We start from the raw sequence: 25227 nt of genomic DNA, 5'->3' as shown, positions 1-25227 counted from the left end.
TCCAGGCAAGACAGCAATTTTTTGATTTCTCCATACCAGTCTATGGGAAAACTAGTCTTCAGTCCAGAAACTATGGAGTTAAATCCTTAGTTTTTGTAACTCATTGTAAAACTACTAAAGTTCAGTAGAGCTATGTCAGTCTACCTATTGATATCAGCCGTCTGACTGATTAAAACAACCATAGAATCTTGGAATCATAGAATTGCTTAGGTTGGAAAAGACCATTAGACCATCAGGTCCAACCATTAACCTAGCATTGCCAAGTCCACCACTCAACCATGTCCCCAAGCACCACATCTACATGTCTTTTAAATACCTCCAGGGATGGTGACTCCACCACTTCCCTGGGCAGCCCGGTCCAATGCTTGGCAACCCTTTCAGTGAAAAAATTTTCCTAATATTCAATCTAAGCCTCCCCTGGTTCAACTGGAGGCCATTTCCTCAATATATAGTGTACAGAGTCTTGAAAATTGGGGGCTGCCAGAAATGTTTTAAAAAATTGGTGCAATTAAAATATTGCATAAAAGAATAAAAATGCAATGACTCTCCTGTAGAAACAGCTGCTTCTTCTAGGTATGAATTGACCTGTAGAAATAGATAGATAGATAAGGATATTTATTTTGTAAACACAGTGCTATGGATTGTGTGAGATGGTACGCTGAACAGACAGTGGTTACCAGCAGCTGTAGTTCCTGCTGGCAGGGGATGAGAGTGCCAGATTTATGCAGAGTAGAGTAGTGTGCATTGCAATGAAACAATTTCATCTTTAAATACAAAACCTTACATTAAGGAGGAAACTAAGACAATAATCAGCAGTATTAGGTACTTCAGTCAAGGGATAAAGAGACCTTCCACATTCCTTATCTCTACTCAGGCTTTAGGCATAGGTATTTGTTGGGGCAATTTTTTTGTCTCCTTCTAAGGTTGTCAGCCAAAAGGTTCACCAGTCCCACACCTGATTCCAAGCTACATCTGACATGTTTATAAAGACTGATGAAGTAAATTCCTGGTCTTCAAACCCCTGGAGTCCTTCTCAACTACAAAGCTTTACATCCTGTCACAGTGTGGCTCCTTATGAGCAGATCTGGCTGAAAACAACTGAAAATTTTCCATTATATCAAAGGCACCCAAGTGTCCACCTAACACTAGTAACATTAGTGTGGCCAAATCTCTGTTCCTCTCAACAGAGAAATAAACGGTAACAAATGTGTGGGCAAATCACCTTAAGGGAGGGGAATTAGAGAAAATTGGGTCCTAACAGAAGCATAGTATTACATAAAGCTTTTTTAAGGTAAACTACAGCTATCAATTTCAGGATGGTTGACATGCACAGAATCTACACCCCCACAGCTCCCCAAGCAACACACCCTGCCAGCTCAGCACCCTGATGGGAGTGACAGAGGCTGGAGCAGAGTGGAGACCTCGTGGCCAGGCTCTGCTGTGCTCCCTGCAGGAGTGGGAACTTGATGGCACCACACAGCTGATAAGCTGCGTACCAGTTGAAGAATCCATGAGATGTCTGTGGCTGAGCCAACCATTGTGGCAAAATTACTTTCCTCAGATGAAATAATCTCAATGTAATACTATCACACATCTCCATCTCAAAGTTATCTGCTTCCAAGGTACTACGACACTTCACTGGCCACACAATACCAGTTAGTAACAACAATATGCATGACTAGAGTCGCTCAAGCTCCACCTAAATGTGATGGAAATGGACTGGTCCTGGACTGAAATAAGTCCAAAGGGGGGGAATTGTTGTCTAAACTCCTGGATTACCCAACTCTGACTCAGTGTTCACAAAGCTAGGCCAAGCTGACTCACACTCTAAAGTTGGTACAAATGAAGGGACTTCTAATCAAGGTAGTCAGCCTTGGAGAGGAAGAGAAACAAAGAGCAGATAGTGAAAACAAGACTGTTATCTAAGTTACACAGAAAGAATCCTTCAGGTGAGGAAAGTTCTGGCTATGAGAGGAAACAGGATGATGAGGTGTTGCAATCCATTGACATCAATAGAAAATCAGTTGAAAATAAGACAAAGACAACTGTGGTAGTGGGAGATCACGACCTTCAACTCAAATAGCTCCCCTGACAGAGGGCAAAACCCCACTTGAGGAGCATGTGTAGTTAGTAGAGAGCTTCAGCAGTGTTGTCTGAGGATGTGTATCAATTTGCATCAGAAGCAAGAAACTTGTAACCAGTCCTGTGTATGATGAATGAATATGCAATGTACTATGAACTACAAAAAGCGGGCAGATGAGGGGAGAAGTTAATGGAGACTCCATCGTAACTTCTGGGATCAGTCAATGGGCTGAACCTGTCTTCTCCCCCATATGGACGCCTATTGGGTAAGAACTTTGTCTTATGCATGCTAAATAACTAACTTATTCTAGCTTTCATTAGTAATTTAGGTTTTGGTTGTATATAGTTTGGTTCTATATCACTTCAAGTTTGTTTTTGCAGACAGTCGTTATCACTGGCGATCATGAACCTTGTCAGATTTCATATTAATGAAGAGTGTTATTCCATAAATAGTTGGTGTTAGTCCTTCATGGGTGCTAGCAGTCACTGGCAGTGGGTCACACATTCAAACAAAGTGGGCAGACCTGTTGAGGGATCCCTCTGATGCTGTGGGCGTGTTTCCCTGAACAAGTCAGTCAAATTGCCCTCTGATCCAGCGGGACTGTTCAGTGAAGTGTCCCTGTAAGGGGACACTGGCAGACTGGTCGGGCACAAGGGTCTTGGCTTTGCTGGGGCACTAATAGACAGATCAAACACCTAGGGTTGAGAGAATTTTTCGCATGACAAAAATGTTATGGCTTCCTGCTGTTTAAAAGCTGAAATATTTAAAGCAATTCTTTAGGGAAAGCAAGTCTTCAAAGAGGAGAAAGAGGCAAGGTTGCTAGCAATCATATTTTAGCCCATGGAAAAGGCTCAGTTAAGATATTGATGAAGGAGGCTGCCAAATAAAGATGAAATAGAAGTCACTGCAGATGCTTTAAGGATATATTTAGGGCTTTGTGTAATTAAAGAAATGTTTTATTCTGCATTTAAGAAAAAACAACCAACCAACACTGTGGTAATAGTTGACTTAAGGCCTCAAAAAAGAACCAGCTTAACATTCTTAACTTTTATCAGTCACTCATACTACTAAACTATAACTAAAAAATACAATAAACTATATTTTACAGTGAAAAGCATCTGCAACTTTTGGACACAGAATTTTTTTATCAAATTGTAGAAATTCTAGGTTTTGAACAGCTCCAGCAAAGCTGGACCTTCAGTTCTGTTCTGAATGAAGTCATCCAAAATTACACTGAAACCTTTATTCTTCTATTGAACAGATGTAAATAGGTGCGACTGTGAAATGATCTCTGTATGAATAGTTCCCACTGTATTCTTACAACTTGATTTTAATAGGAAAATCCAGATATGGAAATTTCTGCACATGTAATGGAGTATGTTCTTTTAGCTCTTCTGCTTCACAGAGGTGTGTCATGCTGAGTAAGCATTTGGGATTGGCAAAAATGAAGAATGGTCAAATCAAGTGATGAGGAGCTCAGAAGAAGTTATTCAGGCCTCTCTGCAGTCTCTGTGTGACACTGTGTAGAATCCCAGCACTACAAAGTCAGCTACATGGCTATTAATGTTTCTTTAATATATTTAAATATGTGTCAGGCAGGGTCAGTGCTTAGAAAAGAAAGTTCTCAGGACACCTCATGCTATTAAAATAAATGCTTTGCTTACTTAATAATTTTTGAGGATGGGTTGTTGTTATATGTTAAGGAGTGTCTGAGACCATGTTGGTAAGCAGATCATTGAAACTCTTGTAGCTCTGTGTCCAGCATTAGGGCTAGTATTAAACTCCAAGGACTTACAGTTGTCTTGGTTTCAGCTAGGATAGAGTTAATTTTCCTGTCAGCAGCTGGTGCAGCCAGGGCAGGTGACCAGAACTAGCTGAAGGGATATTCCATGCCATATGACGTCATGCTGAGTATGTATAAGCTGAGAAAAGGAAGGGGGGGACGTTTAGTGTATGGAGTTTGTTTGCCCTAGTAACTGTTACGTGTGATGGAGCCCTGCTTTGCTGGGGATGGCTGAACACCTGCCCGCCCATGGGAAGCAGTGAAAGAATTCCTTGCTTTGCTTGTGTGCGTGGCTTTTGCTTTACCTGTTGAACACCTTTATCTCAGCCCAGGAGTTTTCTCACTTTCACACTTCCCCCCGCCTCCCCCGTTCCCCGATCCTCTCCCCCACCACTGTGGGCAGCGAGTGAGCGGCTGCATGGGGCCCAGGTGCCAGTCGGGTGAAACCGCAGTGGTGCAGAACGCAACCACGGCCTAGTTCACGCTGCAGGGCTGTCACTGTAACCAGGCCTGTGAGACACTGCGGCAAGGTGTGAAAAAGCACATTCTAGGCTCATGAAACAGGACAAGTACGCACCTGGGAATGAGGCCTGAGCTCTTGGGGGCCTCTGGCCCTCATCCCCTCCCTCCCTCCCCCAAGGAACAGTTAAATTTAGATTTCTTCCTCTTTTTGGCAAAACAAATACAGGGCCTTTAGATATTGAGTTTGTCAGGAGTAATCAACTCCCACTATCTTCTTTTCCAACAACCAGCGCTTATGGAGTTCTCGTATTAATGAAAAAATGGTATTTAGGTAATGATAGCAGAACTGTGGAGGTCAGGGTGGAGGGAGTAGGTGAGGCAGCGTTAAGGCTAAAAATAATAATTACAGTCAAAGAGCGCTAAGCAGAGCTCGGCGGCGAGGCGCAGGGACGCTGCCTCGGCCCGGCCCGGCCCCGGCCGCAGGCGCCCGCGGGGCTCGGCGCAGCGTGCCGGGGCGCCGCACGGAGGCCTGCGAGGCAGCGCCCGGCCCCGCCGCGGCCCGGTCGTGCCGCCCCGCAGCGGCCGTGCAGCGGCCGGCGTTCGGCTGACGTGCCCGCCGTAGCCCTGCAGGCGCGGAGGGCCAGGGCACCGGCCTCCCGACACCCGCTCCCCCGGGCTTCGGAGAGCCAGGCAGGGCGCTGCGCCGCGGGCGTGCAGCGGGCGGGGAGGGCGGGTCTGCGTGAGGAATAGGCGGTGCGGCGCGGCCCAGCAGCGGGGCGGGAGACAGGCGGGCGCTGAGGTCCGGGCAGAGTGCGGTTTGTGCGAGCCTGCTCCCCTGGAACGCTGCTGCGCAGGGAGCCGCGGACTGTGCCTGCCGCGCCCCCGGCCGCTGGAGCTGCGGCAGCGGATCGTTGGGCAGCGACCGCGGCGTGAGGGGCCGCAGCAGCCCCGGCGAGCCCGAGGCAGCGCCTGCCCCGTGAGCATGCGGCGGCAGGAGGCGGAGTGAGGAGTCGCGGCTGCGCCTCCGCGCCGTTTCTCCCGCCTCGCCAGGGCTGCGCTGCCGCGGGCTGAGGGCGGACTCCGGGAGGAACATGGAGCCGTTTCCCAGCGGTGAGTACCGCGGCGCCGCCACGCCGCCGGCGGCGCAGCCCGGGACGGGGACGCGCGGCCTCCCCGCGGCAGGCCTGCCCTGCCTGCCGGCCGGGGCGGGCCCGGGGGCGGCCGGTGCGCCCGGAGGGGGCTGCTGGCCCAGGGGAGCGGGGCAAGCCGCTTAGTCGTGCCGCCCCCACGCTCCGCGGCTTGGCAGTTACCTCCGATCTGGTTTTATTGGGGTTAATTAGGCACACACGCCTGTAACCGGGAAGGTGAGAGGAGGCTCCATCTCTCTTTCGGTACTGTTGCGCTTTTTATCGGCCGGCCCTAGTCTCACGGTGGCAGATAACGGACACTACGAAGCCGGAGCAACTTCTACACCAAGGTGTGCTCTCGCTGTGTATCGCTCCGAGGAAAGAGCCTTACGTGCGCCCGGAGCACCAAAGCCGTTGCCGCTGTGACAGGAGGGAGGAACCAGACCCCCTGTTTATGCTGTTTTCTCACTGAGGCACTCTTGAGAGTATCTCCTCCCAGCGAGGGAAAGGAGAGGTAAAGTACGGGAGGATCTAGGGTGTCTGAAGCAATGTTTCAGGGTGTTCCTGCAAGCCAGAAAGCTTTCGGAACTGTCCGTGCGCTGGCAGAAGTGCCTGGCCTAACGGTGTGGTTGCAGCTTCGAGGTGTGCATGCCGGAGCGTTTGGTGGCAAGGCGGCACAGCAGCGTGTGTGCATCCTGCGCTGCTGACTGAAGCGAAGCCGTGTGAAGCCCATGTTTGCTGCCTCTGTATTAGTAACACATCTCGCTCCTCCTGCACAGAGGAGGAAATGAAGCTCTCAGATCAAACTGAAAGTAAAGCGTGTTTGGTAAGACTCGAGACCATAGCCAAATATGGCATTAGGACAGGGCACTGGGTAAAGCAGCAGCCTTCCTGTTGAAAACACAGCACTTCTGTTGTAGGTGGGATTCGGTCTGTTAGATGACAAGCATGCAGGGTAGCCATAGCTGGAGCCCTAGGTAGTTTGCTGCATTATGTTTTAATTCCTCAGTGACCTGCCAAATTGGAGTCCAAAACTTCTGCCAATTTCAAAACCCTCATGCTGTAAAAAGTAAATTTTCTGTTTCACTTGAGAAATACATTGTCATTGCCTCGTGTTTCACTTTTCTCAAATACACTAAAAATTCCCTGTCCTTTATGTGCTGCTGTTTAAAATCTGAAGGTTATGAGCTCTGAGCATATTTTGTTGGTTTAACTAGCAGGATGGACCTATTCCTTCTACTTTTTTTTTTTTTTTTTAATTACACTTCTATGGAGGATTGGGGTTTGGTTGGGTTTTTTTTTTTTTTGGGCATATTAAAATTACAGTTTCTACGAGCACTTGAAGTTTTGGTTTTGTACTCTACACTGGCCGTAGTAGAAGAACTTTCAACTACAGTTTATTAGAGCCTCAGGGTTGGAGTTTACATTCCTGTGTACATGGTAAAATGACCTTGTCTTTAGTAGTAATGCAGTTCTGGGGAGAATTTTTTTAAGAGTCATCTTGCAAAGTCTATTTCCTTTGAGAGAGGGTGCCATCATGTTGCCATCACTTTAAAAGTCTGTTTGATGTAATACTGTTACTGCATTTTGCAACAAAACATTTAAAAAATTCTGCTCTTTATCCATGCAACTAGAAGAAATGGCAATGTGAGCCTGGGCATGCAGCTCCAAGGTACTTTGTGCTACTGCTGAGAAGCAGTGTTCACGCACAGAGCTTCCTAATTTTGTTCCCTGAAGTGAAAAGCCTAGAGATGATGGTGATACTGTTTGAAAGAAAATCTGTAGCTGAAGCCAGTCAATAAAGTTCCCCCAGAAAGCTGGCTCTGCTGGAAGGGACGTTAAAGAGAACGTACAAATATTAGAGCAGAGTTGCTGCTCTTTGTTTTTATGATCTTGAGGCATGTTTGGTACTCATAGTTGCTAAAATCTGAAATGAACAGGATGCTAACACTATTTGCTTTCTGAATAGAGTTTTCATTTCCATGGCTAGTGGTCTGGAAGCTTTTGTGGGCATCAAATCTTTCAAATAAACTGTGCTTCATGGTAACTGAAAGGTTTTTTTTTTTGTCTTGTACAGTACTAATAAGTCCTGCTTGTTAGTTGGTATGTTGATTTCCTGTGCAAAGTGCTTGTGTAAATTCAGAGGAAAAGATGGCTGTCACAGGAAGCTTACAATATTATGTTTGTAGCTCTTTGAGTTCTTTGCATCTTCTACCTTGTAAACCAGAGTGAACAGGTTGAATCTTCTTTTCCAAAAGCATTTCAGTTGGATTCAGAACTCCAATGCTCGTTTGTCAAGCTGGTAAGAAGACAGTTTCTTGGTTTACTTTATGGGTGTAGAGCTGTGTCAGAATGGTTTTGTATCTTAAAATAGTCTTTAAGGCAGCATATGCACTAAAGTGGACATTGGAGATCACTGTTTTTCTAATTCAGTATTTGTTTTTTTTCTTTTCTTTTCTTTAAATAAAAACAAAAACACAGCCATAATTAATTTCAAAAGTCAAAGAAACCCTTATCCTTTCCTTGAAATGCTAGTGGGAGTGCTGAAGTTTTTGTTTGAATAGTTCCTCCAGTGGCAATGCTCAGATAGACTAAATAAAAGCAGTTAAGATTTCTTTTTTGACTTTAACCCCCACCCCTGTACTGGAAACTTAGGTCCAACCCTTTTTGAAGACATTCTGCTATGCCTTCCCTCCTGCCCAGGAGTTTAGTCAGAGATAATGTATGTGGTTTGTCGCTGTGGGAGAACAGTTAATTGCAGATCTGTTTTTAGGGCCTGGAATAGATAGATGAGTTAGTCATGGAATCCTAGAGTGTCTCAAGTTGGAGGGGACCCTTAAGGATCATGAAGTCCAACTCCCTGCTTCTTGCAGGACTACCTAAAACTAAACCGTATCACTAAGAGCATTGTTCAGATGCTCCTTGAACTCTGACAGGCTTGGTGCCTTGACCGCTTTTCTGGGGAGCCTGTTCCAGTGACTGTCCATCCTCTCAGTGAAGAACCTTTTCCTAATGACCAATCTGAATGTCCCCTGAAGTGTTACAAATGTTGCAAATTAGTAAATGTTTTAGAAAAGGTTGCTGGTAAGATTTTGCTTTTTTTGAGACAAAGTCTTCTATTTTCTATGACTATTTTTAAATTGAGACCTTTCCAGAAATATGAATAATCAAAGTGTAATTAAGAGTGCATGCAAGACTTCCTTGCTGTTGCACATAATATTTTTTTGGTAAGTTCTATGATCTCAAATTCCTCTAAATTGGAACTGCAAATTAATGAGCAGAATTTATTAATTCTGAGTAGTCATTTGTTACCTAAACAGTTTCACTGAAAAATACAAAGTGAAATACTAACTGAAGGGGCTATGTCATGTAATTTGGGACATCTGTTTTTTGGACAACATTGCAAAATATTTTGCAAACATTTTGCTTTTATTTTTAGTTTGTGTGTGTTTCTGACAGATCGTTTCACCATTTCCTGTTTAATATATTAAACATGGGACTTTTCCATTTGAGATGAAAGGAAAAAGTAGAAGTGAGCTGTTAGAATGTTTCTCACTTAAGACAGGTGACATGCATAAACAAGTAACTGCAGAAGGGGTAACTTGTCTTGATCTGTTGAAATGCAAATAACATTCACTTTCACTGACATTCTTGATTTATTTTTATCCTTATTTTTTTTTACACAGTAAGTGGAAATGTTGAAATTAATTATTACATAACCAAACAGAGGAACAAAATGAAAATGTTCTCATGGGAAGAAGTGTGGTTTTTTTGTTGTTGTTGTTGTAGAAGGTAGCAATAAACCAAGTTAGGTAATATCATTTACAAAATGAAAAATTTATTTTGCGAAATCTAGTTATTTCAGCTGGTTCCTGTCAATTCCCAAATGTTTTCTCTCTGTGTTAGTTTTGTTCAGTATATAAATGTATCAGAGATTGCAGGATCATGTTCTGTGTGCATAGCCTAAGCCTACTGGGGACAAACATACCCTTAACTGTCAATATTGTATACTGTTGTGTCATGGAGCAGAAGGGTTCCTTTTTTTTGTTTGTTTGGTTTTAAACTTATTATTATAGTCCTAAACAACAGGCTGAGTAATCTGTTTGGTAAGATGGTACATAAAAGAATCTTGAGATCTGTTCTCAGTGTCTTTTTTTCTCCTGCCATGTTTTGCATATCCTAGCATTTTACTTTAGCCAAGTATTACTGACAGAAAAAAAAATGCTAATTGCATCTGTTTCTAAATGTGAGTTTTATGTTGTTCAAGTTCGTGTTGCTGGATAGTACTTTTCCACAAATCCATCTTGTAGCATCTGTATCTTGTGTCCTGGGTCAGCTAAGCTAAACAGGAGCTAGTTTTCTCAATGAATTGAATATGTATTTTCTTTCACTACATTTCTGTGAACTCCCTATCTAGCAATGGATGCTCAGAAATTAATTCAGATGTGATCTGTGTAGCTGAGAGAGCAATCATCCCTCTCTGGGCTCCATTCATGTGTAATACACAGGCTAAGACTTACATGCTTTCTTTTGCTGGCACTTTACAGTACAAACTGGGATCTGTTAGCAACAGATCTGGAACAGAGTACTTCAGCACCAGTTACAAACTGAGAAGCAATTTGATGATCAGAATAATGAGGGAAGTAGGTGAACACATGAAGAGAGAAAGAACTTAATCTGCTTGAAATATTTTCTTTTGGCAAGACCAAACACCGTGTTTGAAAATCTCTTTCCCTGTTAAAACAATGACTGAAGGTCAGAGTATGGATGTTCACCATGGTTTGTTAGTATGTTTCCACTAAGAAGGTGGTATTCCACTTGCAGAATGAATGAAGCCACTGAGTAACTGCATATCTCATGAGTCAAAAATGGTGAAAGCTTATGTTGACCTCATTATCCACCTGTAAAAGTATTCCAGGACTGTCTTGTCATTTTTGGGGGGGAAGATGATGCAAAGTCCAGCAGCTGTGTTTGACATTTGTGAGGCTGTGTGCACATGGCTAGGTAAAGCTCCATAATGACTGCCAAAGAAAATGTTGAAAGCTAATAAAAGCTAGGAGAAAACAACTTCTGTTTATTTAACTGATTTTTTTTTTTTTTTTCATGTTTGATGGGCACTGGTATAATAATCACCTATGAATAAGCTGAATTTACCTGTCTTTGATTTCAGTAGTGATGATTTCAGCTGCATTCAGAGAATTCAAGTTTTCCTTTTTCTCCTTCACTCAGTGATTTGAGTCGAGGAAGTTCAGTAGATTTCCAGCTCTGCTGGACAGTATTTTTTTTTCGTTTTGTACAAACCCAAAGACTGTGTAGAAGACCAAAATCATTAAGATTTCATTATGAGTAAGAACAATATTCCTTCGTTTATCAGAGAAATGTGTATGCATGGCAGCTACTGCTTAGAATTCTGTCCAACATTACCTTAAATTAACATCAAATTAACTTTTAAAATACACTACCGTTTTTTGTGATCTGGATTTTAGTTGCCTGTAAGTGTTTTAGAGTACATATGTACCTTCTAATAGCTGTGTTGACTATTCTTTATACTGTTTTAAATAGTGGAAGTATATTAGTTTTAAATTGTAAGAATCACAAAAAAAATTACATACCTTGTACCCAGGAAGAAAGAGACAGAACAGATGGAGACTCTTGAAGAAAATGTGGAGGGAGAAGGGGAGGGAAAAGCTCTAGAAAACTCATCGAGTTGATCAAAGGTACAGGAATTTCAGGGTAATATGGTGTGTTGGGTTCTGCTGTTTGCCTCACTGGGGCACAGCTGGTGTTTCATTCCATCATGAGCATTATCTCACAAAAGACATTCAAAGAAGTTCTCATTGCCCCAGTTATTTAGGGTGTGTACTGGTGCACTGCAGCAGTGTTGATCTTTACTACAGCTACTGAAGAGTGAGAGAGAGGAAACCTGATTCCACTGGACTGTGAGACAACTTTGGTGTTTTGTTTCTTCATGTGGAGACAAGGTGGGATTTGATTTTTGGGACGTTTTTTTCAGCCAAAGCTCCCACCAAGCTGTTTGGAGGAGTCTGTTTCTTTGTGCTTTAGTAAGCGTAGCTGAGTGCAGGGAGCTTTTCTTGAGTTGCAATCACTCTGAAGGAATCTATTCTGCAAACACTGGAGTTCTTGTGTAACAATACATCTGTCATGCCATTGACTTTTATGGAGAACCAGTTATGTTTAAAACTAAGAGTGTTCCTGATTTATATACTGCTTTGGGGCCTAACACTGTTTTTTTTTTTAAGCCTCTGTTTTTTTATAAAATCTGACAATTTATTCTGCAGTAATAACAAAGTAGAATCACTGGTACCTGGGTTTTATGCATGTAATCCAATCTTTCTGGAAACAGCCAGGCTTGTATTTGTGGGAATCCAAAAATCTTCAGAATAGTTTAGAAGCCTCATTACTTCTGAGCTGTAAATCGTTGTAAGGGAAAGACAAAGGACAGGTTTTCAGAAAATGGAATTCTGAATACAGCATGTATGTCAGTATTGTTGTCCTAATTTATGCTTTTTATCATTGGTGGAGATATTAATGAGGCCTCAGTGTCTCCTTTGGTACATCTGAGTATTCACAAGTGTGAGTATTTGTATGTAAACAACTGGAACATAAATAAAGGAGCCATTACAAAATATGTACTTTAGCAATTAAAAACACAAATGAGAAGAAAGTAAGAACTAATAACGTTTGAAAGTATGCAACCTGTTAAACTTCGAACAAATGTAAAACAAACCCCAAGGAAGCAGGGTAAATCTTCATATCTGTTTTCTGCAATTATAATACTGTGATGCTACTGTGACGGTGGTCTGCATTGCAGTGGTAGGAATGCTGTGCATGTCCTGCATTGTGTACACTGATTAATCTAGCAAGCTCCATCACACCAACTGACTTGTTGGCAACTCTGTTGATTGATTTGGCAAAAGTTCAGGCTAGTGATGTGCTGAAGGATAGTGCCTGGAATAGAAGAGGCTGTGCTAAATTTTAAAATGCAATAAGGTCAATATCCTTTATATTTAAAAGTTTTCTGTGATTGTTTCCCCTGCCCTATGTATACAGAAAGCAGTGAAAGCCATTCGTGTGGAGTATCTAGAAGAACAGCATGTAGACTGTAAATCTTGACTTTGCCAAACTTGGGTGCTTTATACAGAAAGAGTAGGCTAAATTGTGGTAATTTTTAATCTGTAAATATGATGTTTGTGGGATTAACATCAGTGAAGGCAAAATCCCCTCGTGTGGAGCAGAACAGAACTGTTATGAGAGGTATCATTGGCAGGGCTATGATCTACAGAAATTCTTCTGTTCTAAATAAAAATATGCTTTGTCTAGAAAGGAACCAAGGGTTGTTTTGGTCTTTTTTTATTTCTGTTGTATCTTTTTCTCTCATTTCGCTGTTTTCTTTCTTTTTCTGGTAGCAGCATATGTGTTCTGAAACGTATATACATTCTAATAACGGTGATGTGGCCAAGGACATTGCTGGGCAAAGCAACCCAGAGTACTCACAAGACCAAAATAGCTGCCTGTATACACAGTTTGTTGATTGGAGCACCCTCAGGGTTGGCTCTAGAGTGACCCTGCTGGTATTTCTGCAGAAACCTTTTACAAACCCCGCGGGGCATGTTCATCTGCTGTACAGAGCGGTCTGGCAGTCTGTGCAGTCTGCAGTTCTCCCACCTGCTTTTTGCATGGCAAGAATGAGTAAAAGAGATGGCCCCGGGGTACCTTCTGATATCTGTGCGTGGTATCTGAGCTGCCCCCACCCCCGTGGTGGTGGTTGTAATGGAGCTGGTTTCAAAGCTGATATGTGATACCTGGGCAGGGTTTTGAAGCAATTTAGATCTCAGTATTTCTTGAGCTACCATGCAGGCACACTGTCACTTCTTTCTCTGTCAAAGTGCTTTGTCTTGGTATGTAATGAGACTGACAGGAACTTGGGGAGATGTGTTGTTGCTCTGTTAATACCATATAAAATCTACTGCATTGTGAGTCACAGACAATAACCTTTAGACGTTACTGCTTCTGTGAGCTAAAATACCAGTTATGAAGCAGTGAACATGCAATACTTGCTTGTGACCTACAAACGGGTTTGTGTCCAATTGTCGCTGGAGTTGTCAATTGTGTATTAAGTAACAATAGTAATCTGAAAGTCACACTGAGTTGTTTCTTAAGAAATTGTTCAAGATCAGAGGGCATGCTAGTTCAAATTTATTGGTTAAAAAAAAAAAAAGGAAAAGAGACAACTAAGCATCACATTGTATGCAGTTGGTCAGATTGTGTGCCTTAACAGTCTGTTAGGTGTTTTGTGATCTCAAAATTTTTTTCCTTGGAATGACTGATACTGACAGGGAAATCTTTTGTAACTTCAGCTGTGATGAGCCTGATATGTATCAGCCATGAAACTGATGTGCAGATACAGTGAAGAAGTAGTCAGCAGTCCCAAATACGGGTGTTCAGTAGCTCCAGAAATTTGAGACACAATTTCCTGTGTGCCTCCGAGACTAAGGGCCTCTTCATTAGACGCCTGTAGTTAAACAACTTCTATGATTTTAATTGCAAAACATACCCTTGGTCAGATTTGAAACAGGAAACTAAAACCCCATGCTCTAAAATAAAAGTTCAGAGCCCTCTTTCCTACCCTATTTTGTTCAGCCAGTGGCTGGGATACTGGCTTAGTGTTGTTGGGACTTGGATGAGGTTTTCTCTCTTAGTAGTGCCCAAGGAGCAAAGTGTAATTTAAAACACCCTCCTCCTTTTCCCTCCACTTCCCTCTCTTTTCACTGTGGAAACTTAACTTGTATCAGATTGAAGTTAGAAAATATTTGCTTGCAAAGTGTGAATAGACAGGATATATGTGTGTTGGATATCAAAGCCCAGACTAAGCTTGTATTGATTAACCTTAAATTCTCCAGTTATCTCCACTGACCTCCAGAGAAATAGTGATGAAAAAAGTAACTTACATTTTTTACCAGTTGAATAGGTACAGTGTTCAGTAAATGAACCATGCTTCTTTTTTCCCCTTCCATAATGTTTTCTTTTTGTTGATGACATGAAAGTAATGGATTGAAGGGACATAGCAATAGTAGTCTGGCTATCTACTTATTATTTTAATTGGTAAATGTTGAAATGTAATTGATCCATGTGGTTCTTCAGCCTGAGGTCCTGCCAAATAAAATGCAATTGTGCTTTCCCTAAAAATCAGGAAGAGACTTTCAGACTTTCAGAAACCCTTTTGGAAGCACCCAAGAATGATAAACAGTGACTTACATGAGATTGCACTTTTCTTTTAGCTTGTTTCTCAGTGGCAACTTAAGAAATGGTCTTAGAATATGTAATCATGTTTTGTTTTAATTTCCATTGTACAGGCCAGTTGGCAAAATTTTCCTCCAGTGTATGTGCAGAAGCTTGTTATTGAAATATTTGATCTCACATTCATTAAAAAAAAACCCAAACCCACAAGCAAACAGGAAAAGTAGACCTTCCAGTACAGGCTGAGGGAGAGAGAGTAGAGGGTGACCTTGTATGGCTTGGAACTTCTGTTCCTTTGCTTATTTTGGATTGGAAAGCAGCATTTGTCCTCCTTTGCAATACAGGAAAAACTATTCATTTTCAAGTTAGGATGGTACAAAAATTGAGATTTTTTTTTTTTCCCAAACCAGCATCTGTTTTGTGCTTTTTTAGTCCATTGATGGTGGGTTAGTTAGTGGGTGGAAACCATGATATGTGGTTAATTAGACAGACTTTTGTAAACTTCATCCAGTTAGATTTCATTTAGCCTTATAGCCTTACTTTTCTTCTGAAACCAAGCCCTTGCAAAGTGGTATTTGTCACTAGGATGCACTTTAAATCATGGACAGACTTCGTGTAGTGCCTGCCTTTTTGGTAAGAGCTTACAGTAAAATTTACAGAGAGTCATTATATATGTTTACATGTAAGTATTGACACGGCAAAAAGCAACAGAGCTTGTCTTGGTTTTTACTACTGCACCAAATGGAAATGCTGTTACCTCTATCAGTGAAGGATGGTGATGCCCTAGCTAAACAAGAAAAACTACTTGAGTTCAGTGAGGTTGTTGTTTTATGTAAAGCTTTTTGGTTTGTTCTGAGTCAATGTGTGCCATTCTCTGTGGTTTTGTGCTTAAGTAATATTAAGAGGACTAGAGAATGCTGGTTTAGGGTCTTTATCAACAGGAAGCACAAGTGGCTTTAATGTTTCTGTTTCTTTTATAGATGATTGCATTCAGCATTTAAAAGTATATGTCTGTGGTTTTGCTCTATTAAAAATGTGCACATGTAATCTTGCAGCAAGATGGGAATTGAGGACATGCTGTTAGCCCAGCTATTCTGTTCTGTCTCTAAAAAGCAGGGAAGGCACATGGATGGTACAGAGATTTTTGTAATTATACTTCATGTTTCCTAATATTTCTTGGTGGTGCTTTTTTATATTGGATTATTCCGTTCTGTCTTCTGAATTCAATGATTTAAGAGCGAAAGTGGTGACACCTGTCCTTTAGCAGCCAAACTTTTTTTGTAGATATGTTTTTATCATGTAAACATTATAAAAGTGCAATTTAATACATTTAAAATAGCTGCAAGCATCAAAGCTTTTATTTCTAAATTCAAGAATTTGTGGTTTCCTGTAAGTGACTATATATTGTGGCTATACACTGGCTATACCACTAAATAAAAATTCTGCTTAAACTTTCATGTTGTAGGTTAACCCTATCATGCGGCTAAGCCCCAAGCCCCATGCAGCCACTTGCTGACTCCCACCCAGTGGGGTGGGAGAGAGAATTGGAAGGGTGAAAATGAGAAAACTTGTGGGTTGAGATAAAGGCAGTTTAATAAAGAAAGCAAAAGCTGCGCATCCACAGGCAAAGCAATTAATTCACTACTGAATAAGGGATTCATTCACTGCTTCCAATCAGCAGGCAAGTGTTCAGCCATCAACAGGAAAGCAGGCCTCCATCATGTGTTGTGGTTACTTGGGTAAGCAAATGCCTAACTCCAAATGTCCCCCCTTCCTTCTTCTTTCAGCTTTTATTGCTGAGCATGACACCATATGGTATGGGATGTCCCTTTGGTCAGCTGGGTTCAGCTGTCCCAGTTGTGTTCCCTCCCGAGCTTTTGTGCAGGACAGTGTGAGAAGTGAAGAAGTCCTTGACACTGTGTAAGTACTGCTCAGCAATAGGTAAAAAACGGTTGTGTTATCAACACTGTTTTGTTTGCAAATCCAAAGCATAGCCCTATAGGAGTTACTGCAAAGAAAGCTAACTCCATCTAAGCCAAAAGGAGTACACTGCTGAAAGGTGAAATTTACTTCAAAACAGTGGACTATAAAGAGACTTTTTGATGTAAACAAGGGCTAATTATTGTATAGAGATGAATACACTTTATGCACCTTAGCAGTGATCAATGTACTCCCTACTGACATGGAGTACTGAATTCATGGACTCTGTGTAGGTACAACCTAAAGTAAATACTGACATACTGCCATGCAGTCTAGTGCACAGCTCTAATTCTGATCATATTTCTGTCTAGGTAAAAAGCATAATTCTTAGAAGATTCTGTTCATGATTTTCCTTCTGTGGTGGATGATGTGGGCATGACCCTGTGTTCAAATGAAGCAATAATGAAAGAGCCACAGAGCTGGGAAATTTGTTAGGGTTTTGCTAGCCCTTTATAAAGGAAATGTAGCTTTACTTGTTGTATCTTGCTTTTCTGGAGAGGGGTGCTTCAGCTACAGCCGCTGAACCTTTAGTGGTGCCTGTGGAAATGTCATAGAAACGGGTCTTCAACCACCTTGTTGCATGTGAGTGCATTTGGAACCTCTGACTGCATCTTTTTGCATGTACAACTAATAGTGCTGGGAGCTGCCAGTTTGTTGGCAGACTGAAGTTTCTATGATGTTGTGTAACTTTTGGAGTTGTGGATTCCAAAGTCTCGGTACTTCACTTGATTTTTGTTATGGAGACTTTAATTCCCTCAGCCATCCCTGTGCCCCAGCTTCAAGGTGGCAGATGAAGTCATGGTGAAATGAAGGCAAAATGCTTTCAAGTAGGACTTCTGATTCCTTGAAATTCCGCTGGCTAGTTGTGTCCTTGTTTCTAAGCTGAGTGAAGGTTATAAATGTATGTTTTCTTACTGTGGATAGATGCTGATTTTAAATGACATGAATGGCATTGTGTATGCTCCTTCTTTAGTAACAGCAAAGAACTTTTCTGTATATAATTGACTTATTTTCTTGATCAGAAGGAATTTGAAATGCATGGAATGATTAGGGAGACACAGTAGGAAAGAAGGAAAACTTTAGTCAGAATCCTAGCATAATTAGCATGTTTGCTGTTATAGGCTTTGTTTGCTGAACAAGCTTGTTAGAAAAAATTACTTCCCCTGCCCCAGCAAGTAATAGTTTTGGGTTTTTTTAATGGTGTAATTGGAAGCAGCCCAAAGCGTAACAATGCAGGAAGTATTTTGAAGTATTTTGCATTATAGAAGGAAGAACTGAATTTGTATGGCAAGAAATAATGATCATAAACCAAGAAGTACCTGGTTTAGAGCAATCTGAAAAGATTTTAAAATTAAAACCCTGCCTTTTAGAAAACCACTGCTTTGTTGAATTCTGTAATTTTTAATATTTGATATACCTGTTTATACTTAACCACAAGGAGAAATAGTGTAATACAATACTGAAGTGGTGATAAAGTGACCGTAATTACTGCTCCAGCAACATGCACTTTTGCAGCAAGGGTTTTGAAAACAGGGAGATGTGCTTTTCACTTAGTGTTCCACTAATGAAGTTTAGTATCTTCCAAAAGTCAGATTTCATAAGTTAGTTTTCAGTTTCTTTTTTTTCCCCTGTAAATGTGTGCACTCAGAGATTTGAGCATGTCTTTAATTTAAGAATTTATGCTTGTCTTCTATAGGATCCGTGCAGTGTATTACTGCACAGAGTTTTTCTGTAAGCTTCAGGGCCAGAAATCCCTTAAGATGAGTAATTTGCTTTCATGTAGACTATGAATAAATATAACTTTTTTTTTTTTTTTTTTTTTTTTTGAGATTCCCCCTTCCACTCCCTTTCCTTTTTGGGGGAGAAACCAGAAACATTACTGCTTGCCTGACTCACCAAAACAAGAGGGTTTTGTTAGGATTTTGTCCAGGTTTCGCAGTATATTCAGGTGTTTTGCATGTGATCATCAAGAGTCTGTGCCAATGCCCTTCTACTCTCTCTGAAAGTGACTTTCTGTGCCCCAGAGAGCTGTGTACTATGTACTGCACATGAAAATAACAACAGGGATTATTTACTGACTATGCTGTAAATCATTTGTTTGTGTGTAAAATTTAAGAAATCCTATATAACTTCCATTTTGTGGTATTTTAGAACAACAAAGCAACTTTTAAAATTAATGTTTGTTATTTAAATACCTTTTTTCCACTTAACATTTTTTTATTCTTTCTCCAAAGTTCTGAGGCACTTATTTCCAAGCTATGACAAAGCAAGACATACTGTGACAGAGAGGGAGAGCTGGCATTTAGAGCAGGGATGAATCAGAGGTAAAGTGTCTTTGTCCTAGGTACATGTCCTATGTCCTTGCTTAGAAACTAAAGTAAGGCAAGAGCTAGTTAATGGTTTGTGACCATCTCAGGCTCCAAAGTAATGAACCACAAGTTAATTCCTGTCTTAACTTCCGATGGAAATAGGTGTACAGTCCTTGTAGTGAACCTATTGGTGTAGTGCTCAGAGGACTAGTAGGAAAAGCCTGCCCATGTTTTTAATAATTTCATCTACTGGGTAGCAGCAGTAGGAAGCCCAAGAGCTGCTACTCTGACAGGAGCAGAGGAACAAAAAAGGGGATAGAAAACAGAACTATTTGTGTTACCTTGGACGCAGGTGTCTAGGAAGGCATGGTGGGATGTGGTAACAGGATGATGTACCTTTTTGTTAGAGGTGAAAATGGTGAGTTAGGAGAGGGAATAGGCACAATGATGTTCACTATGTGCTGTTCTACCTGTTTTAATAGCTGGGAATACAGTATGCCATCAGGAAATAAATTCAGAAAGTTTGTGCAAATTAAGCAATTTGCTTAAATCGCTTTTATTAGACTTACACCTGATGTTAAAAATCCTAATGGTAAGCAATTAATGTACAGAATCATGGAATCATTTAGGATGTAAAAGACCCCTAAGATCATCAAGTCCAACCATTAACACTACCAAGTCCACCACTAAATCACGTCCCTAGGCACTGCATATACACATCTTTTAAATACCTCCAGGGATCATGACTCAACTGCTTCCCTGGGCAGCCTGTTCCAATACTTGACAACCCTTTTGGTGAAAAAAATTGTCCTAATAGCTGATCTAAACCACCCCTGGTGCATCTTGAGGCTGTTTCCTCTCATCCTCTGTCTTGTGACTTGGGAAAAGAGACTGATATCCTCCTTGCTACAACTTCCTTTCAGGTAGTTGTAGAGCGCAGTAAGGTCTGCCATCATCCTCCTTTTCTCCAGACTAAACAACCCAGTTCCCTTAGCTGCTCCTCATAAGATTCATTCTTTAGACCTTCACTAGCTTTTTTGATATTCTTTTGATGTGCTCCAACACCTCAATACCTTTCTTGTAGTGTGGGGCCCAAAACTGAACACAGTATTCACCAGTGCTGTGTACAGGGGGACAATCACTTCCCTTGTCCTGCTGCCCACGCTATTTCTGGTACAACCCAGGATGCTACTGGCCTTCTTGGTCACCTGAGCACACTGCTGGCTCACGTTCAGTGGCTGCCAACCAGCATCTCAGGTCCTTTTCTGACAGGCAGCTTTTCAGTCGTTCTTCCCCAGGCCTGTAGCTTTGCATGGGGCTGTTACGACTCATGTGCTGGACTCAGCTCTTAGCCTGGTTGAATCTTATACAGTTGGCCTTGGTCCATTGATCCAACCTGTCCATATCCCTCTGCAGATCCTTCATACCTTCAAGCAGTTCAAAATTCCCCCCCAACTTGGTGTCATCTGCAAATTTACTGAGCATGCACTCAATCCTGTCATCCATATAATTGGTAAAGCTATTAAATAGAACTGGCTCAGTACTGAGCCTTGGGGAACATCACTTGTATCTGATCACTAACTGGATTTGACTCCACAATTATTTGGGCCCAACCATCCAGACAGTTTTTCTACCCAGTGAAGAATCCAAGCCATGAGCAGCCATTTTCTCCAGAAGAAAGCTCGGGAAATGATGTCAAAGGCTTTGCTAAGGTCCAGGTAAACAACAACCACAGGCTTTCCCTCATCTACTAGGCAGGTCATCTTGTTATAGAAGAAGATCAGGTTTGTCAAGCGGGACCTGCCTTTCATAAACCTGTTCTAACTGGATCTGATGACCTGGTTGCCCTGTACATGCCATGTGATGGCACTCTAGATGATCTGCTCTATAACCTTCCCTGGCACCATAGTCAGACCGACAGCCCGTAGTTGTCCAGAATCTTCTTTCAACTGTTCTTGTAGATGGGCATCACATAGACTAATCTCCAGCCAACTGGGACCTCCCCAGTTAGCCAGGACTGCTGGTAAATTATTAAAAGTGGCCTGATGAGCATTTCTGCCAGCTCCCTTAATACCCTTGGGTGGATCCCATCTGGCCCCATAGACTTCTGTGTGTCTAAGTGCTGTAGCAGGTTATTAACTCTTTCTTCCTTGATTATGAAGCCAGCAGGAGCTATAAAGTTCAGCTAAAGACAGACCATATTTCTCCATAAAACCACTACTGCCCACCAGCTGCACCTGGACACTGCCTTTGCGCAAGGATGAGGTTTTATTACACTGCATCCTCTGAAGACACAGTGCTGTGCAGTTTGCAACTCTACATCATGGAAATCATTCAGAGGAATCAACATGCTTGTGATCTTTGTCACCCCTACCAGGTCCTGGTAATTAGCAGGACATGCTTCCAGTATCTTATGTTTTGATAGTTTTCGTTATCTAACAAACCAGTAGAGGGACAACTGAAATATAATAATGTATTTAAACTGAGATTTTGGTTTAAAACTAACTTTTTTGTGACTCAGTCTAGCATGAGAACAACTTGTGATTAATTCAATCTATTATTATATTTTTATAATTATATTTAATATAATTGTCTTTTAGTTATAGAAAAATATCTTTAATATTCATATAATTAGAAAATTATTAAATTCTTTTGCTCAGAAAGTTTGATTTCTGTCCCTCACTAAAAAAAGGAGAGTTCATTGTTTCCAGCAGCCATCACCTCCAACCTCTTTGCACCTCCGGTTCTTCACTTATTTAATAACTTGGAAATTTTCTTTCTTATTTAGTGGTTATTTTCTTTTGAGGTTTTTTTCCTCAGGTAGTAACTGGAACCAAAGTAACTCTTTGTGGTAATTCCTATAAAGAGAAAATGCTTACTGATAATTAGTTTTTTTCCAGAAAAGATTTCATGAGTATAACTGAACGTGTAAGTTACACTTGTTCGGATGTTTTCACCTTAAACCCATATAGTAAGTTAGACTTTCCAAGAGCTAGGTATTGGCACACAAATGACAAAGTTGCCTGTCAAGACTCCAAGTTGTGGCTTTTGTTTTTCGTCAACGAAGAAATTTCAGACATCTGTTTGCTTCTTTCTTTCTTTTCTAACATAACCCAGTCTTTTCCCATATTTGACATATTTGAACTGATAAATGCAGAAATATTTATGAACAAGCCCTGGGTATTTTCATGCAAGTTTCGAATTTAACGGCTCCAAAACTGAACAGTGGAAAAGTCAGTAACAAATAGTCTTCTGAGTACTTTTGTTGGTCTGCCTTGGTTGGAATTTGCATATCATGAAAGTAAAAAACCCTGACAGTATGGGACAGAGAAAAAGGATCAATGAACACAAGGCACTGCATTGCTGTTTCAGAAGAGATTTTGAGGGCATTGCAAATATCTGCTGCATAGAGAGCAGTGTGTGTAAATGAGACACTGGTTTTACTTGGCCTGCTGAGATTTAAAATACTTCATCTCAGAAAACATTGTTGGTAAACTGTCAAGTAACGGCCTTATCTCTTTTTTAAATGTCTATTTTACAGAAGATGAGAGAGGCATGTATTTTTAACAGAACTAGTAACAAGACAGGTGTTGATAATCACAGCCTTTGATTTTGTTTTACTGTTGCCTGCACCATCAATTTCAGGATCAGAGAGTAGACACTTGAGTAGAAACAATTTTATACTTACTCTACAACTTTAGGAGCTGGTTAGCCACTAGAAGCCTCTTGTGTTCTGTTAACTTTTCCTCAAACCTTAAAATATTGCTTCTGACTACAGCTGTCACCAAAGGGGTCTACTTTCACTGCAGCCTACATTCCCCTTTAGGCCAAGGGTTCCCTTGGAGCAATTTATGCTTCTAAAACAAGAGCAAATGTCTTTAAAGGAATGTTCTCATTCCTGAATAAATAGATTAGAGTCTGTAAACCATGTGAAATAGCTTTTTTTTTAAACGGGGCAGAATTCTTTTCCAAAATTTTATACTTTTGGACACTTGGACACAGATTTAAGAATGCTGTTCACCTAGCACTGCCAAGAAAAGCTTATCAGCAAGCAGTGAATGAACAATTTTAAATAATGTAGTTACAAAAACAAATACCTCTCAGATGGAATCATATAACATTTCTCCTAGCAATTGGTAAGCACTAGTCCAATCAACTGCTTTTATTACCATTTTTTGCTAAATATTATAAAATTGCTGTCTTTTTTCCCCCGTTTCTACTTTTTTTTTTAATTTTGATTATTTATACAACAATCTGCAGCAACCACAGTGTACTGTTTTTAACTGTTCTAATGTATACAGTCCATCAAGAAAATACAAGACACTAGACCACAGCAATCAACAGTTCAATACAAATGGCACATTGAATTCTTAAAGGATGGTTACTAAGTAGTAGTAGGAAACCTGCAGTTCTGGGAATAATTCCATGCTAAGCGTGGAACATTGCTATCAAATCAACTACAGAAACTTTCAAAGAGTGTATTTTTGCATTACTGAATAAGTATTTCATTTCCTCTGCACTGACTGGTTTTTTTTTTGTTTTTTGTTTTTTGGTTTTTTTTTATACTGAAGACTTCCTTGAGGTAGTGAGTAAACAGGGAAATTGAAGGCAGTGCTAAGGTAAGGTAAATGAGTTGGCTTCAGGTTCATATTTCTGCAGATATTTTTTGAGAATAGAATTGCACGTAAAGTCTGCCTGGATTGATCATCAGTTGTTTTGGTTGTGTGTGACAGCAAGAACTGGACTGTGTAGCTCCACTGGCTTGAATGTACTGTATTCCCACTGTTTAGTTCTCTCATTCAACAGAGATGAAAGGGAATTCTGCTTCACAGGTAACTTTGGAGGTGGTATCCTTTCAAGTGTGTCAAAAGGTGGTGAAGCTACTATGTACTCAGTGTTCAAGTGGGTGGAGAGGCTCCATCCCATTCTTCGGGACTAAACATTAGAATGACAAGCAGTTCTGCACATGAGTGGGTCCATTTATTTGTTTGCTGTAGTTAACAGTTTAAAAGTTAGGCTCTGCTTGGTATGTATGCTCCATGCTCAGAAAGTGTGGCTTTCCTTTCATAGCTACTGGTGCTGCATCAACAGGGAACTACAGTTTGAAGTAAAAGTTAACTACCAGTTGCTTTTCGTCAGTTGATTTAAGTGTCTCTTGTATAATCCCTTGTTCAGATCATGAAATGAAAATGACTGGCCTAAGCAAGCAACCAGATGCAAGGTGGGAGATGTGCAGAGATTTAACTACTGCCAGTTCATCTATATGCAATTTTTGCTACAGGCTACTATGCAGTTGAGCATTGAGGGCATTTCTCATGTGCAGATTGGCTGAGATCAATAATTTTATCTAAGGGATCATGTTCTGGTTTTTTTACAGAACTGAGATTATATCTGATTTGACCAGCAGATTTTGAAACGTCAATAACACAGAAAACAATTCTGAAGCTGTATCCAAACATTCAGGAAGAGCCTAAAGAAGGCTTAAGATAAGAAGAGCTTTTTTACTTTTAAGCACTTGTAGACTGAGCAGTTACTGGCATATGCAGCCAGGAATTATCAGTAGTAACTATTTGGTATTTGAGGATTTTGTTGGGAAAAGTTGAATGTCACCTAATGGTGAGATAATGTCATCTATGTGTTCAAATCCTGTGCCAAAGATCTTAAGATACAGCATATAAAACAGCAAATACAATATAGATTTGAATGATGCCTAAGTAAAAATGGCAGGGGGATTATGAAAAAGCAAAAGCACATTGCCTCAGTATTTATATCTTTTTAGGATTTTATTCTTTGAAATCTTTATTTATTCATCTTTCATTAAACTATTGATATAAAATATTGTAGACTTTCCAAGTTGTCACTTCTGTTTCTTGATTTTTTTTGCCTTGCTTCATTTGCTGAAGTGGTTAGGTAGGGTGGAGTGTAATAACTTTCGAGTCACTTCCTTGTCTGCTGGATTTTTTGAAACTCCTTTCTGCCTTACTAGATTATGCAGTTCATAAATAGCCTCAGCTAAGGTTTCTAGCCTTATTTTATCTTTAAATTTAGAAAAATAACAAGTTTCTTTCTAAGAAAATGTTAACAGTGGAAGTTTTAAGTGTGCATTTTTGAAGGCTACTAATTCAGATGTTTTGTTGTCAGTTAAACCTCTACTTCTTTGCAAGCCAAGGCCATTTTATTCCTCATCTGTTGGAAAAAAATATTGGCTAGCAAGTTGTCTTTATC

At 40.8% G+C, this 25227-nt stretch overlaps 1 protein-coding gene across 3 annotated transcripts in view; it reads left to right on the top strand.

Moving 5' to 3' along the window:
• Window positions 1–5134: 5134 nt before the first annotated feature.
• The window catches only part of LNPEP (leucyl and cystinyl aminopeptidase), a 67167-nt gene continuing 47074 nt past the window's right edge, over window positions 5135–25227 (top strand). For 2 of the 3 annotated variants that reach the window (XM_056324553.1, XM_056324555.1), the window contains exon 1: window positions 5135–5438. In XM_056324553.1, the coding sequence (XP_056180528.1) occupies window positions 5420–5438 (19 nt within the window). In that variant the 5' untranslated portion in view covers window positions 5135–5419. Of the gene's footprint in view, window positions 5439–7626; window positions 7758–25227 lie in introns of those variants that run through there. The other variant, XM_056324554.1, reaches the window with a different exon arrangement.

The sequence above is a fragment of the Falco biarmicus genome, chromosome Z (genome assembly GCF_023638135.1).
Source record: "Falco biarmicus isolate bFalBia1 chromosome Z, bFalBia1.pri, whole genome shotgun sequence".
Classification (NCBI taxonomy): Eukaryota; Metazoa; Chordata; class Aves; order Falconiformes; family Falconidae; genus Falco; species Falco biarmicus.
Note: the sequence above shows the minus strand (reverse complement) of the source record. Positions and strands in the feature narration are given on the sequence as shown.